General features: G+C 49.2%; 1 protein-coding gene across 1 annotated transcript in view; it reads right to left on the bottom strand.

Moving 5' to 3' along the window:
- The window catches only part of LOC148147369 (uncharacterized), a 203966-nt gene that overhangs the window by 163729 nt on the left and 22853 nt on the right, over positions 1–17384 (bottom strand). The window contains exons 4-5 of the mRNA XM_087995595.1: positions 15721–15868; positions 8313–8432 (exon numbers count right to left, since the gene is read on the bottom strand). Of these exons, the coding sequence (XP_087851721.1) occupies positions 8313–8432; positions 15721–15868 (268 nt within the window). The remainder of the gene's footprint in view (positions 1–8312; positions 8433–15720; positions 15869–17384) is intronic.

The raw sequence follows: 17384 nt of genomic DNA, 5'->3' as shown, positions 1-17384 counted from the left end.
CCAAAACACCATCCACTTTCTTAACAACCCGAACAAGTTGGCAGCAACTTTGAGGGATCTATGTCCATGGGCCCCAACATCCCACTGTTCCTCCACTCTGCCCACAATACTGTCTTTTAGCCAAAAGCCAATATCACCCGCACTGTCTGTGTCCTCATTGCATCCAGTGATCTCCCCTCCACTGCCTCCAAATTCATAGTCCCCCAGCCCCACGCTGCCCGGTTCGACCTGCTCTCCAAGGTCCACAAGCCCAACTACCCCGACCGACCCAGCGTCTCGGCATGCTCCTGCCCCAATGAACTCATCTCGTCTTACCTCGACTCCATCCTCTGCCCCTCAGTTCAGGCACTTCCCACCTCCATCTGCGACACCAACCACGCTCTCCATCTCTTCAGCAACTTCCAGTTCCCTGGCCCCCAGTGCTATCTCTTCACTATCGATGTGCAGTCCTTATACATGTTAATATCTCACAAGGATGGCCTCCAGGCCCTTTGCTTCTTCCTCTCCAACAGACCCATCCCGTCCCCTTCCACCAATACCCTCCTCCACCTCGCCAAACTGGTCCTCACCCTCAATAACTTTTCCTTTAACTCCTCCCATTTCCTCCAAATCCAGGGGGTGGCCATGGGTACCCACATGGGCCCCAGCTATGCCTGCCTCTTTGTTGGCTATATCGAACAGTCCCTCTTCAGCACATACACAGGCAATGTACCCCAACTCTTCTGCCGTTATATCAATGACTGCATTGGTGCAGCTTCCTGCCCCCAGACTGAACTGGAGCAGTTCATCGACTTCACCCACAACTTCCATCCTGCTCTCAAATTCACTTGGTCCATCTCGGACACCTCCCTCCCATTTCTTGACCTCACCGTTTCCATCTCCGGCGAGTCACCAGACAGATGTTTACTACAAACCCACAGATTCCCATAACTCCCTGGGCCACACCTCCTCCCACACAGTATCCTGCAAGAACTCCATCCCATTCTCCCAATTCCTCCACCTCTGCCGCATCTACTCGGACGAGGAAACATTCCACTCGTGAGTATCCCAGATGTCCACCTATTTCGAGCAGCATGATTTTCCTCCCTCTGTCATCCAGACAGCTCTCCACCACACCACCTTCATTTCCCATTCCCTGCTCCAAACCCCCACCCCTCCCAACGCAATAAAGGCTGGGCCTCCCTTGTCCTCACCTACCACCGCAATAGTCTCCGCATCTAACGCATCATCCTTAAACAATTCCGCCAACTCCAATTAGACCGCAGCACCAAGACCATCTTCCAGTCCCCACCCCTCTCTGCCTTCCGCAAGGACTATTCCCTTCGACAATCCTTGGTGTGTGCCACTCTCCCCACCAACCCCTTCGAGCCACCAAGTACCTTCCCCGGTCACCGGAAAAGATGCAGAGCCTGCAGGTACACCAGCCGGTCACCTCCATCCAGGGCCCCAAACAGTCCTTCCAGGTGAGACTGAGGTTCACCTGCCTCTCTTCCAACCTCGTTTACTGCATCAGGTACTCCCGATGTTGTCTTAGGGAATGGTTCACCGAACATCGCAGCTGGGTCCGCAAGGGCCGACCGGACCTCCCACTCATCCCCCAATTTAATTCCCCTTCCCACTCCCTTTCTGACATGACCATCCTTGGCATCCTCCATTGCCGCAATGAAACACACTGCAAATTGGAGGAACAACACCCCATCTTCCACCTGGGCAGCCTACAGCCCAGATGGCTCAATATTGGGTTCTCCAATTTCAAATAACCTCCCTTTCCATCCCCCAACTCCCTTCCCAGCCCCTTCCACACCCTCCCACTGCTCCCTGCCACCAATTGGATTCATTCCTCCCATTGACCAACCAGGTCGTCCCCTCTACCTGTCTTCACCTAACCCTACTTTACAACCTTACACCCGCCATCTGTTTTATTTGCAGCTCCCCCCCCCCACACCCAGCCCCAGTCCTGAAGAAGGGTTACACCCAAAACATCAGCTTCTCCACCTCCTGATGCTGCCTGCCTTGCTGTGTTCTACTTCCAGCCTCCTCCTCTCTACCTTGGATCCCAGCATCCAGTATAGCATTTGTTTTGGCTTTAACCCTGTATTCAACATCCAAATTTGACCTTCCTAAATGAATCACTTCTTATTTAACCAGGTTTAACTCCATCTGCCACTTCTCAGCCCAGCTCTGCATCCTGTCAGTGTCTCGTTGTAGTCTGTAACAGCCCTCGCCACGATCCACGACATCACCGACCTTTGTGTCACTGGCAAACTTACTAACCCATCCTTCCACTTCTTCATCCAAGTCACTTATAAAAACTACAAAGGGCAGACGCCCAAGAGCAGATCCTTGTGGGACACCACTGGTCACCGAGCTCCAGGAGGAATACTTTCCATCCACGACCACTCGCTGTCTTCTTTCAGCCAGCCAATTCTGTATCCAGACAGCCAAAATTCCTGATTTCCCATACCTCCTAACATTCTGAATGAGCCTACCCTTGGGAACCTTATCAAATGCCTCACTGAAATCCATTTACAGCACATCCACTGCTCAACCTTTGTCAACTTGTCTCGTCACATCCTCAGAGATCTCAATAAGGCATGACCTGCCCCTCACAAAGCCATGCTGACTGTGTTTAATCAAATAATGTCTTTCCAAATGGTCATAAATCCTGTCTCTCAGAATCCTTTCCAGCACCTTGCTTACCACAGACGTAAGACTGACTGGTCTGTAATTCCCAGGGATTTCCCTATTCCCTTTCTTGAACAGAGTAACAGCATTCTCCTCCCTCCAATCAGCCTGTACTACTCCCATGGAGAGTGAGGATGCAAAGATCATCACCAGAGGTGTAGTAATCTCATTCCTCACTTCCTGTAGAAACCTCGGATATATCTGGTCTGGCCCTGGGGACTTATCTAACTTGATGCTTCCCAGAATTTCCAGCACATCCATTTCCTTAATGTCAATCTGTTCAAGCTTATTAACCTGGTCCACAATGTTCTCATTATCAACGAGGTCCCCCTCTCTTGAACAAGTTCCCTCCACTATCCCTGATCAGCCCTACCCTCTCGCTGATCATTCTCTTATTCCTCACGTAAGTGTAGACTGCCTCTTGGTTGTCCCATATCCTTTCCCCCAAGGCTTTTTCATGCCCCCTCCTGGCTCTCCTCAGTCCATTTCTTGAGTTCTTTCCTAGCTATACTGTAATCCTCTAAAGCTGTGCCAGGTCCTTGCTTCCAAAACCTTCAGTAAGCTTCCTTCTTCCTCTTGACAAGAAGCTCCTCTTCTCTTGCCATCCAAGGTTCCTTAACCTGACCATTCTTTTGCCTGTCTCAGTGGGACAAAGTTATCCAACACTCACAACCAGTGTTCCTTAAATAGCCTTCACATTTCTGTTGTACAGTTCCCGCAGAACAATGTTCCCAATTTATACTCCACAGCTCCTGTCTAATAGCGATATAATTTCCCCACCCCCCAATTAATTATGGATGTTTATAAAATCATGAGGGGCATGGATAAGGTAAGTAACAAACTCTTTTCCCAAAGAGTTAGGGAGTTCAAAACTAGAGCGCACAATTTTAAACTGAGTGGAGAAAGATTTAAAAGGAAGCTGAGGGGAAATGTTCTCACACAGAGGCTGGTTCATATGTGGCATGAACTGTTAGAGGAAGTGGCAGATGCAGGTACAGTTACAACTTTTAATAGATATTTGGACAGGTACATGAACAGGAGGATCACCGTGTTTCCACATTAAAGTTCCTCATTCAGCTCACACAGGTATAATTGGTCTGTGCTGTTTTCACCTTACTGACCTCCAGGAGATTTTGGAGACAGCTCAGCAGACAGTAGCTCTTCGATGTGACTGAACCTACAAGTATCCTTTGATTTTCTGTACAATTCTGCCTTTCTGTGTTACTTTAGCCCGGTCAGTAGACAACAGGTGTTTCTCTTTCAATAACTTTATTTCTAATGCACTCAACTGTTCACCTCAAGATCTATTCCAGTCTGTATACCCGCAGTAAAGTGATGATGAACAAACTGTCCAACATTCCTGTACCAATAACAAAAATCAAAAGTGAAACTAAAACTGTGTTCCTCCATTCTTATCACACACTTTAGAAATACAAATCAACCTGAAAGCTATCCATGCATCTCCTGCCTGAGAACACAGGTTCCCAAATGATATTAATAACATTTCCTGAACCTTCATCACACTGGGAACCAACTGAGTTTTATGATGTATCAAGATTGCCTCCATTTTGTGTCCAGCAGATGTTCACTGAGCAAAGTGATTTGACATTATGTCCTTCACCAAGGTCAGTGCTGTTTGCTGTATTGACAGGAATGTAGAATACTGCAGCTCAGTGCGTACTGGCAGTGGACACAGCAATGGTTCCATGGGCCATCGATCTGGTCAGAAGGAAATAATGTCCAATTCTCTGGCCTTGGTGTTCCACTCTAGGGAAACAGGTTATCCTTCCCATAAAGTTATGGAGGTTGTGGGCAGTCACCTTCATATAAGAGATGTAATCTTGTAAAAACATTCTTGACTGTGGTGAATCAACATGTCACCCAACTCAAACCAGCCAGTGACCTGCTGGTGTCCAGCAGCTCCCACTGCTGCTGGTGAATTCCTGGCTGGTCATTCTAGGCAGTGGCTTCACCTTCATTGTTGCTGTGGCTGGATGGCAAGTCCTACTGCATCGGAGTTTAGGATGGGTAGCCCACAGGCAGAAAGACCTCACAGTCTTTGCTGTTCTCTCTCATGGAGGTCTCAGACAGCAGTATGAGGGAGAGTCTGGACAAACACCTCAGTGAGGCCAGAGGGGTTCGGAGACGTGTCTTGTCAGCTTGGACCAGGAGAAGGCCTTTGGAAGAATATCCAACATCTACTTAATCAACTTGCTCTTCAAATGGGGTTAATGCAGGGACTCCACAATTGGATCCATCTGCTCTACACAAACATCAGTGGGACAGTTTAAATAATGGGTGGGAATCGAAAAGCTTTCCGATCAGAGATGGAGGCAGGCAGGACTGTCCTCTCTCCCGCCCTGTTTGTGTGCTGTATTGAACCATTTACTGAGTACAATAGGAAGGAGGCAGGTGTAGGAAAAGGGAAAATGCCAGGTACTGCAGGCACTGAGTTCAAATCATCCCTGCACATGGAAAACATCACTGCTTTCTGCACAGATCCACCGTCAGTGACCAGATTGATGAGAATCTGTGACCAGTTCAAACTGGCTTCAGGACACAAGATCAACTGCAGCAAGAATGGGCTCCTGTTCCTTTTCAGAACTGGGCCAATCAATCCTTTGCCCTTTGCCCTGTCCGAGCAGACTACCTGAAGGTGCTGGGAATGTGATTCAGAGGAGCCGAGGCATGTGCTAGAACCTGGAAGGTGTGGGTCACTGTGATGTGACTGAAACTGGGATGGGGAAGTGACATTCCCTCTCCATTGGAGTTAAGGAGCTGGTCACCAGCTGGGAGATGCTTCTTCATTTCTCAATGTGCTGTCACTTTGGCCCATACTCCACTCCTGGACAGTGGGGGTCACTCAAAACATCTTCCACTTTGTCTGGAGTTCAACCACGGGCCATGTCTGTGGGGACACAGCCGTAGGGAATGTACCCAACACCCGCCTCAGCCCAATATAAAACACAGATCTGTGGATACTGGGAATCTGAAAGAAAACAGGCAAGTGCTGGACAAACTCAGTAGATCTGGCAACATGTACAGAGAGAAAAACAGAGTTAATGTTTCCAGTCCAGTGATCCTTCTTCAGAATTGCTGAGTTTCTCCAGCACTTTGTGTTGTGTTTCTGATTTCCAGCACCCACCGTTCTTTGTTCCATATTACTGTGGTTTATCAGGTCAGGTTTCACTCTGAGATCTGATGTGTCCAGTATCACCATCAGCTGGGATTGGGACACAATTAAAGTTACCTGGGCCTTGGGCGTTCTGTATATCCAGAAGGTTCCCATTTGGTTTCACTGGAGTTGATCTTGTTCTGATCCCAGCTGGAGGAGAGAGGGTACTCCCTGTCAGATCCACCCTGTCCACCCAGAGCCTCACTGCCTCTGCATGTTGCTCTCACCGTGGTTCAGGTGAGGAACCGACCATCACCAGCTCCTTGTGGGATGTGCCTCAGTGGGAACAGATAAACTCATCGTCCGGGAATGACTTTATCGGCTAACAGCCTGAGGTGGAGCCAAATGTGGACAGGACTGACACCCCCTTCAAGGTCCCTCATTTCCTTACCCTGTCTGACTGTTCCCAGTCTATCGCCACTCCCTATCCCACCTCTGCCCTCCCCTGAATTCCTTGTGTATCCCTCCACCCCCTTGACCCCATTCCCCCAGCTCCCCTCACTGCCACAACCTGGCCATTCCCAATGCTCCATGCCAGCTGCCAGCTTTCTGTCTCTCTCCCTTGTGCCGTAACCAAGAGAAAGTGCTGCCCTCAGACCAAACTGCAGAAACCTGCCTCTGTACATCACCGGGAAACTAACATGAACCGGGCTCACCAGATTCTCACACACTGCTGACTGGGGCTTCAAGGAGGGACTGGGTTTTTATGTTCATGAATATTCATGGGATGCAAATGTAAACCAAGTAGGAAGCCCCACAGTCTGGTGTAATACCTGACAAACTGTAAACACACGGCTTTATCTCGACACCACAACCTGTCATTGGGAAATACAACAATTTACACCCGGCCTAATTCAGCCACACTCCCAGCACATCTCCTCAGTTCGTCAGAAAAGCCAGATTGGACGGATAACATTAACTCTGTTTCTCTCTGCACAGATGCTGCCAGACCTGCTGAGTTTCTCCAGCACTTTCTCATTTCATTCCATTTCCTGCTCTTGCAGGTTTCATGAGATCCCCCCGACATTTCTGCTCTTGCTGTAAACCAGGCAGTCAGTCTGGCCGACTGTCACTCGGGAGGCTGGACAGAATGATGGAAATGTCTCCCTCCAGGGAAGATCATGAGGAGCTCCACCTCCCCAGCCTTGTCAGGTCGGCCTGGGCAGCCTACAGCCCAAAGGACTTAACATTGTGTTCCTGAATTTCCAATAACCTTCCCACCCATCTCCCCGCCTCCCTTTACAGTCCCACCTCCTCCCTTCCATTCCACCCACTGACCCTTCCTTCCAGCTCCCAACTGGATCCATCCCTCCCATCGACCAAACAGGTCGTACCCACTACCCGTGTTCACCTATCACTGCCTCACCATTCTGCTGCTCTCCCCACCCTTCCCCTTCCCTCTCCTTATCTGCAGCTCCCCCCATCCCTGAAGAATGGCTCATGCCCGAAACATCAATTCTCCTGCTCCTTGGATGCTGCCAGACCTGCTGTGCTTTTCCAACAACACATTTTCAGCTCTGATCTCCAGCATCTGCAGTCCTCACTTCCTCCCTGATCACGGGTTAGACCTGATGCATTGACTTCTCCACCTCCTGATACTGCCAGGCTTGCTGTGTTCTTCCAGCCTCCTGTTTGTCTACTTGGTCAGGTCCTTCACCCCCTGCTGGGCTCCCTGCACCCTCCCCATTTCCCCATTAATATTGAGGCCCCTGTCCCAGCCATTTACATGAATAACATCCTGATTGTGGACATACTGCTATCCACAGGTCTGGATCAATAATATCATCGAATCCCGACAGTGTGGAAACAGGCCATTTACTAACCAGTCCACACTGACCCTCCGAAGAGTATCCAACCCAGACCCATTCCCCTACCCTATTACTCTACATTTTCCCCGACTACTGCACCTCACCTAGATACACGTGAACACTGTGGGGAATTTCGCTTGGCCAATTCACCTAACCTGCACATCTTTGAGCTGTGGGAGGAAACCGGAGCACCTGGAGGAAACCCACGCAGACACGGGGAGAATGTGCAAGCTCCACACAGACAGTTGCCTGAAGCTGGAATCGAACCTGGGTCCCTGGCGCTGTGAGGCAGCTAGTCACTGAGCCACCGCGTCACCTTAATCTCCTGTAGTTCGGTGTTTGGTGAATAAACAGATTTATCTCGCGATATATAGAAGGAGATGGGGTGGGAAAACTCGGATATACTCAGATGACATCATGATGATTGTAAATGTAAGATCTTGTTTACCTGAAGCCCAGGAATTAAAGCCTGCCTTTAGCTGAAGTGAGGAGGAGCCATGTCAGAAATACTGGAGACACAGCAGGTTCCAGATAAAGAGAGAATAATCCCCAGATTCATCCACAAAGGGAATAACAAACAGAAACACTGACAGTCTGGAATCCATATCAATACAGATTCAGAGGGAGTGGGTTCCTTCCATTACCTGGACGGAGGGTTCGTTCTTCAACTGAGTGACAACGGCCCTCGGGTTCCCGAATATAGGTGACGCAAATGGCAAAGAAATCCGAACAGCAGTGACCTCCATCCGACCATCAGGGCCCACCTGCACAATGATAATAAGATTGTTTGCAATAGTTTCCAGTGTCTTTTACTGAACAAGCCAGTGACAATGTCACCTTGTTGTTTAATAATTCCATGGTGACAGGTTGAACGAGGCAGAGAGTGGGTTTTAAGGGAGTTGACGATCTGTCACTTCGACCTTCACTCTGAATGAGGGATATGATTTGGAGGAGCTGGTGTTGGACTGTGGTGGACAAAGTTAAAAATCCCACAACACCTAGTTACAGTCCAACAGGTTTATTTGGAAGCACTGAAGAAGGGCTAATGCCCGAAACGTCGATTCTCCTGTTCCCTAGATGCTGCCTGACCTGCTGCGCTTTTCCAGCAACATATTTCCATCTCTGATCTCCAGCATCTGCAGACCTCACTTTCTCCTCACATGTTTAAGAGGCCAAGGGCCTGCTCATGCATTGCTGGGTCACACTGTGACAGGCCGTGTACCTTTCCCCTGCTATAATGGGAGGGTTGGTCACGTGTCTGTGTCTGCAATGGCCACCCCTTGTCCCTGAGGATCCTTTCCGGAAGGTGCCCAGGAGGAGAGAACAGCTGGAGCATCGGGAACAGGGAAACTGTGTGGATCAGTGACTCCCAAACTTTAGACAAAAATCACTGTGTTCCCAGAGCTGTGAGAATGTGGGTGGGAAGAGGGAACTGTGACAGCATTGGAGGGACAGGGGGGAGAGTTGTGAAAACTGAGGAGTGCAAAGGGAGCTGTGAGAGTCTAGTCTTGTCGGCTCACTCCCATTTCCCTTGAATTACTCTGTCGGATACAAATTTATTGCTCTCAATTGGGGGAAGTGCAGGGATTGGAACAAGGTCAGGCAGCAGGCCCTCAGAGAATATGCACTCCCTGATTGGGCTATTCACCTGGTTCAACCAATAGGAGAACATCACATGATCCAGGGTTCAAAGGTTGGCTGTTGCTCTGAAATGGAAGTAACACGGTTGAGCTAAAACCTGACAAAAGGTGATCTTGGAAAGACTGTGTTTCGGAGCAATGGCAAGGCTAAGTGTTCCTATGAGAACGGCAAGAAGGGGTAAGATAAAGGAACCTTGGATGAGGAGAGCGGAGGAGCTTCTCGTCAAAAGAAAGAAGGCAGCTTCCGTAAGGTGGAGGAAGCGAGGATCAAGCTCAGCCCTAGAGGATTACAGGCAGGCGAGGAAGGAGCTCAAAAATGGTCTGAGGAGAGCCAGGAGGGGGCATGAAAAAGGCTTGGCAGGAAGGTTTAGGGAGAATCCAAAGGCATTTTACACGTATGTGAGGAATAAGAGAATGATCAAAGAAAGAGTAGGGTCTATCAGGGATAGCATTGGGAACTTGTGCACAGAGTCTGAGGAGGAAGGGGAAGCCCTAAATGAGTTTTTTGCTTCTGCCTTTACGAAAGAAAAGGACCTTGTCGTGAATGAAACCATGGAGGAGGAGGTAAGCATGCTGGGACAGATAGAGATTGAGGAAGCTGATGTGCTGAAAATTTTGATAAACATTAAGATTGAAAAGTCGCCAGGGCCAGACCAGATTTGTCCTCGGCTGCTTTGGAAGCGAGAAATGTGATTGCTTCGCCACTTGGGAAGATCTTTGCATCCTCGCTCCCCACCAGAGTCGTACCTGAGGACTGGAGAGAGGCAAATGTAATTCCTCTCTTCAAGAAAGGAAATAGGGAAATCCCCGCAAATTACAGACCAGTAAGTCTCAAGTCTGTCGTCTGCAAGGTGTTAGAAAGGATTCTCAGGGATAGGATTTATGACCATCTGGAAGAGCATGGCTTGATTAAAGGCAGTCAGCATGGCTTTGTGAGGGGCAGGTCATGCCCCACAAATCTTATTGAGTTCTTTGAGGATGATACTAGACAAGTTGATGAGGGGCGAGCGGTGGATGTTGTGTATATGGACTTCAGTAAGGCATTTGATAAGGTTCCCCATGCTAGGCTCGTTCAGAAGGTCAGGGGATACAGGGAAATTTAGCTGTCTGGATACAGAATTGGCTGGTTGACAGAAGACAGCGAGTGGTAGTGGAAGAAAATATTCTGCCTGGAAGTCAGTGGTGAGTGGTGTTCCACAGGGCTCTGTTCTTGGGCCTCTACTCTTTGTAATTTTTATTAATGACTTGGATGAGGCGATTAAAGGATGGGTTAGCAAGTTTGCAGATGACACAAAGGTTGGAGGTGTCGTTGACAGTATAGAGGACTGTTGTAGGCTGCAGCGTGACATTGACAGGATGCAGAGATGGGCTCAGAGGTAGCAGATGGAGTTCAACCTGGATAAATGCGAAGTAATGCATTTTGGAAGGTCGAACTTGAAAGTTGAATACAGGATTAAAGACAGGATTCTTGGCAGTGTGGAGGAACAGCGGGATCTTGGTGTGCAGGTACATGGATCCCTTAAAATTGCCACCCATGTGGACAGGGTTGTTAAGAAAGCATATGGTGTTTTGGCTTTCATTAACAGGGGGATTGAGTTTAAGAGCCGTGGGCTCTTGTTGCAGCTCTATAAAACTTTGGTTAGACCACACTAGGAAAACTGTGTCCAGTTCTGGTCGCCCTATTATAGGAAAGATGTGGATGGTTTGGAGAGAGTTCAGAGGAGGTTTACCAGGATGCTGCCTGGAGTGGAGGGCTTATCTTACGAAGAGAGGTTGACTGAGCTCGGACTTATTTTGCTGGAAAAAAAGAAGGCAGAGAGGGGACCTAATTGAGTTGTACAAGATAATGAGAGGCATAGATAGAGTTGACAGCCAGAAACGTTTTCCCAGGGCAGAAATTGTGAACAAGAGGGGTCATAGTTTTAAGCTGTTGGGCGGAAAGTATAGAGGGGATGTCAGAGGCGGCTTCTTTACGCAGAGAGTTGTGAGAGCATGGAATGCGTTGCCAGCAGCAGTTGTGGAAACCAGGTCATTGGGGATATTTAAGAGACTGCTGGACATGCATATGGTCACAGAAATTTGAGAGTTCGTACATCAGGTTTACCTCACATGAGGATCGATGATCAGCAATATTGCAACAGTGGCCTAACCAAAGTCATGTACAGCTGTAACATGACCTCCCAACTCCTGTACTCAATACTCTGACCAATAAAGGAAAGCATACCAAACACCTTCTTCACTGTCCTGTCTACCGGTGAATCTACTTTCAAGGAGCTATGAACCTGCACTCCAAGGTCTCTTTGCTCGGCAACACTCCCTAGGATCTTACTATTAATTGTATAAGTCCTGCTAAGATGTGTTTTCCCAAAAGGCAGCACCTCGCATTTTATTCAAACTAAGATGTGACTTCAGCCCTGTTCTGCATGGTTGATTCCTAATACCTTCAGGATCACTAATCAGAGAGATCACTGCTCTACAGATGAACAAATTAACTGTTGACTCTACTAGCACATAGATCTTTTTCACTTTCATCCTTAGCTTTCGAATTGTTTTTTCACGCACACACACAGACACACACACAGACACACACACAGACACATACGCACACACATGCACACACACATGCACACACACAGACATACAGACACAGACACACACACAGACACACACATGCACACACACAGACACACACGCATACACACACAGACACACAGACACACATGCACACACAGACACACACAGACACACACACAGACACACACACACAGACACACACGCACACAAACACAGACACACACACACACAGACACACATGCACACACACACAGACACACACAGACACACATGCACATACACACAGACACACACAGACACACACACAGACACACACATGCACACACACAGACACACACGCACACACACACAGACACACACACACAGACACACACACACGCACACACACAGACACACATGCACACACACACACACACACATAGACACACATGCACACACACACGCGCATACACACTCAGACACACACGCACACACACACACATGTGCACACACACAGACACACACATGCACACACACAGACACACATGCACACACACACACGCGCATACACACACAGACACACACGCGCACGCACACACACAGACACACATGCACACACACAGACACACATGCACACACACACGCACACACACACAGACACATGCACACACACACAGACACACGCACACAGACACACATGCACACACACACGCGCGCACAAACACACAGACACACATGCACACACAGACACACACGCACGCACACACGCACACACACACACAGACACACAAGCATGCACACACGTGCAAACACACACAGACACACATGCACACACACGCACACACACAGGCACACACACAGACACAGGCACACACACAGACACACACGCACGCACACACACACATGCACACACATACAGACACACATGCACACATACAGACACACACGCACACACACACACAAGCACGCACACACACATGCGCACACACACACAGACACACACACACAGACACACACGCACACACACGCGCACAGACACACATGCACACACAGACACACACGCACACACACACGCACACACACAGTCACACACACACACACAGACACATACGCACAGACACACACGCACACACAGACACACACACGCACACACACACAGACACACACGCACACACACACGCACACACACAGACACACGCACACACACAAAGACACACACGTACACGCACACCCACACAGACACACTCGCACACACAAACACACAGACACACACACACACAGACCCACACACACAGACACACACACAGGCACACACACACAGACACAGGCACACACACACAAACACAGACACACACACAGACACACACACATACACACACACAGACACTCATGCACACACACAAACACACATGCACACACACAGACACATAGACAGACACACACACACACAAACACACACGCACACACACACAAGCAAGCACACAGGCACACACACACAGACACACACACGCACACACACACAGACACACATGCACACACACAGACACACACACACACTTAGACACACACACGCACACACACAGACACGCAAACAGACACGCACACACAGACGCACACAGACAGACACACACACTCACGCACACACACGCGCACACAGACACACACACGCACACACACACAGACACACACGCACACACACACACAAAGACACACACGCACACACACACCCACACAGACACACTCGCACACACAAACACACAGACACACACACAGGCACTCATGTACAGACACAGGCACACACACACACACACAGACAGACACACACACAGACAATCACGCACACACACAAACACACATGCACACACACAGACAGACAGACACACACAAACACACACGCACACACACACAGACACACGCACGCATACACACACACATGCACACACACACACACACGCACACACACACGCACACACATGCACACACACGCACACACTTAGACACACACAGACACACAAACAGACACACACGCACGCACAGACACACACATACACACACACAGACACGCACACACAGACACACACACACAGACCAACACACTACAACAGACTCAATCACATTTTACAGGAGAAGGTTCTCCATAATAGCTACAGGGCCGACAGAATCAGTGGGGACAGGACCATTTCATTCACAGAGGGACCTCTGGGAATATGCTGAGAATCATGGGGACAGCTGGAACAGAGCCCATGGCTTCATGGGGGACATTAAGGATGACGGTGAGTAACTGCCCCTGCTACTCTCAATCCCCTCCTCACTCTCACCCTGAGATGGGGAATCAAATGAAAGCTGCAGACTGTGGGACCATGGATCTGGTGCTTTCCTCTGCCTCTCCCTCCAACATCCCAACCCTCCTGTTTTGATTGGCTGCTTTCAGATTCCCAGGAAGTGCCGGCTGGGGACCTCCTCACAGCCATGAGGAGGCGGAAGTTCAAACCCAGGTCACTGGTGAGGGGGCATTGTAACGTGATCTCACAGGTGAGCTGCCAGGGGAAATGGGTACCTAGTGTGCCAACTCCATGGAGGGCACGTTCTGCTGCAGGGAACACAGATGGGGACATTAATGGGAGGCCTACAGAAGGAGGTTGATGGGAATGCACACTGAGATGCTTGGTACATTAGCAGGCCATGTCAGACAGCCTATCAAAGGGCATGGAGAAGCTCAGTCCCAATGTGACAGAGGGCACTGCACAGAGCTTGGATCCCATCATTTCCCCTGTGGCAGTGGGAGCCAGCTCCTTGACTGCAGCAGCTGACAGGGCAGTGATCCAGTATCTGTGCTCACTGTCTCAGCCTCTGCTGAAGCACAGACAGAAGCCAAGAAACCCCTCAATGCTGCAGTGTGAGTTCAGACTGAGGTCGTGCCTGGTCCCATGCAGGCTCAGACCCGCTGTGAACATGACTGTGGATCCCAGTGGGCAAAGGGGTTTGCAGGGTCTTGGAGCAGGCCAGCAGCTCGTCCTCCAATAGATCACTAGCGATCTGGGGGTGATGCCTGGGGGACTGGCAGAGGCACCAAGGGGCATCAACCTGCTGCCCTCTGTCAGGGTAACAGCATTTGTGCTCTCACTGTGGCCACTCCACCAGTCCCCTAGCTGTTGTCCCTTACCCTGTCAGTCCAGACAGCTGCTGTCTGTTGTGAGATGGTGCAGTCTGAAGCCAGGCCCAGGGTTTCCCCAGGAATTCCTGCAAAAGCCACCTGCAGTCTCCTCCATTGGAAGTCAGCTGCCTTCCACAAACCATGCAGTAACCAACGGGGTAAAGCTGCACAGGAACACCAGGACAGGCCCTCGGGCACTGCACAAGGATGGTCAGTTCCCTTTTGTCCATGTCACTGGCTATGTTCCTGAATAAAGATTCTGTGATGCACATGTTTGTTGCTTGGCCCTGGGTGGTCCAAGTTGGGGAATTCAGTATTACATCAGGCAGGGAGGCTGCTGTGTAAAACCAGGATAGCAGCTCATCACCTGGTTCCAGACACACACAGGGCTCAGGGGGCACCTTCTCAAGAGGCTGTACCATTTGGGGTATACTGGAAACAGCTGGCACCACAGCACCCATCTCCAGGGGGGCACAGGGCTCATGTAGTCTCATCACAAGCAACACTACAAAGCTGGGACTTTCCCCCTTGGTCATTGTTCAGATTATCTAGTCAGAAACGATCTGATTCTATTGAACTGTTGCAGTTAAATATTTGTGTGATCCTTACTCCGGGGGGTATTTAATGCTCAAATATTATCAAGTCAGACAATGTCACATTTCCTTACTGCACCCTTATTAATTACTGCATTGTGAAAACACTTACCCATGAGAAAGTGGCAGTAACTGTAAATGCTAAAGCACCTTTCACATCCACTTTGATCACAGCAGCCTTAACATTTGGAAGTACAAAGGTTTCACTGTCCATTGGAAAATCCATATCCATCAGGACCTTACATAGACCAGACTCCAGGCTGGAAAATGCACAGACAGTTAGCTCTGGACTGGATAAGAAACAGGGATTCACACATTAGGTCAATATTTACTTATTTATTACAGTTCAGTCTATGTCATGAACAAAAACAGTAATTGCTGGTGAAACTCAGCAGGTCTGGTATCTGTGGGGAGAAAGCAGAATGAATGTTCCGAGTCCAGTGACTCTGCATCAGAACCCATCAGCCTTTATCATGATGTCATCACTATGTGTGCTGCTCTGATCCCTTACTGCCATGCTCAGTCTGATAATAAACATACTGTAATAATTGCTAAGGTGTCTGATCCACGTTTCTGTTAATCCCCAAAGAAACCACATCACCACCAGATCAAACATAGCAGCTTCAATGGGGGCATCAGTCTCTTCTCAGTTCCTTCTCAGATGAATCTGAAGAACCATGAGGTAAGATTAAACTGGGAGACAAGAGGATTGTCAGACTTCCTGAAGGCAGTGGCTCAATGGCTTACCCAGCGTGAGGTGCAGTTACTGAACACTAGTGACTGATACAAGGTCAGCCGGGGGGATCTCAGAGAAAATGAGTTCCCTGATGAAGGTGACTTTGTGATGGGACACCAGCTTTCAGTGAGTTATTTCTGTAATGATGAGAAAAAAGCACGTTCCTGAAGAGATCCACTTGCAACAGGTGTCTTTGAGTTGGGGTCAACATTTCTGGTATCGTGCTGCTATTTGGGAAGCTTGACTCATTCAATCCTGCCATCGAAGACTGGGCCCAGAATGAAGAAAAATGCAGTATTTTTTCCGGCAAATGACATTAGAGCAGGTAACAAGCAATGAGTAATTCTACTGACAGCGCATGGCCTCACAACCTTTTTGGTTATTAGGAGCCTGAGTTTCTTTGCAGCACCAGACACTAAAACATTTCAAGAGCTGATGGATTTAGTGAAGGTTTGTTACAGACCCAAGCCTGCTCTCATTCTGAGACACCATCGGTATTACTCGACAGTGTGAGAACCTTTCAGTGAAATCCGTATCAGGGTCTGGACGAGGTTAAGACAACTGACAGAGGAATATGATTTTGGTTTAACCCTCAGTGAGATGCTGAGACACCGTTTGGTGTGTGGGCTTTATGAGGTGACCATACAAAAGCACTGACTAGCTGAAGCCCAACAGGACTTCAAACAGGCACTACAACTGGCTTTGTGGTTGGAAAATGCAGCAAGTGGAGCTGGAGTTACAGGGTATGTTGGTGGAAGTGGACAGCCTCACCAGGCCGACTGAGCTTGGGAACACCACATGAGGGAAGGCCATTGCACAGCCTCACTCAGGACATATCCTGAACAGAGGGACCCTTGGACAGCCCACAGCAAAACCCCAAAACAAAGCCAAGCCTCGGACAACCAGTTAACGTTTTCTTCTTGATCCGGCCTGGCAGACCATTGTAGTCACAGCCAGTATGTGGACCCGAGACGGCAAAGGGGTCCCACTTGGCCTGAATTGAATAAGAACCCACAGGCCGTTATCCAGGAGAGTGCACA

This window comes from Chiloscyllium plagiosum, unplaced genomic scaffold, assembly GCF_037043375.1.
Source record: "Chiloscyllium plagiosum isolate Xiang-an unplaced genomic scaffold, Cpla_swu_hap1 HiC_scaffold_17, whole genome shotgun sequence".
NCBI lineage: Eukaryota > Metazoa > Chordata > Chondrichthyes > Orectolobiformes > Hemiscylliidae > Chiloscyllium > Chiloscyllium plagiosum.
Note: the sequence above shows the minus strand (reverse complement) of the source record. Positions and strands in the feature narration are given on the sequence as shown.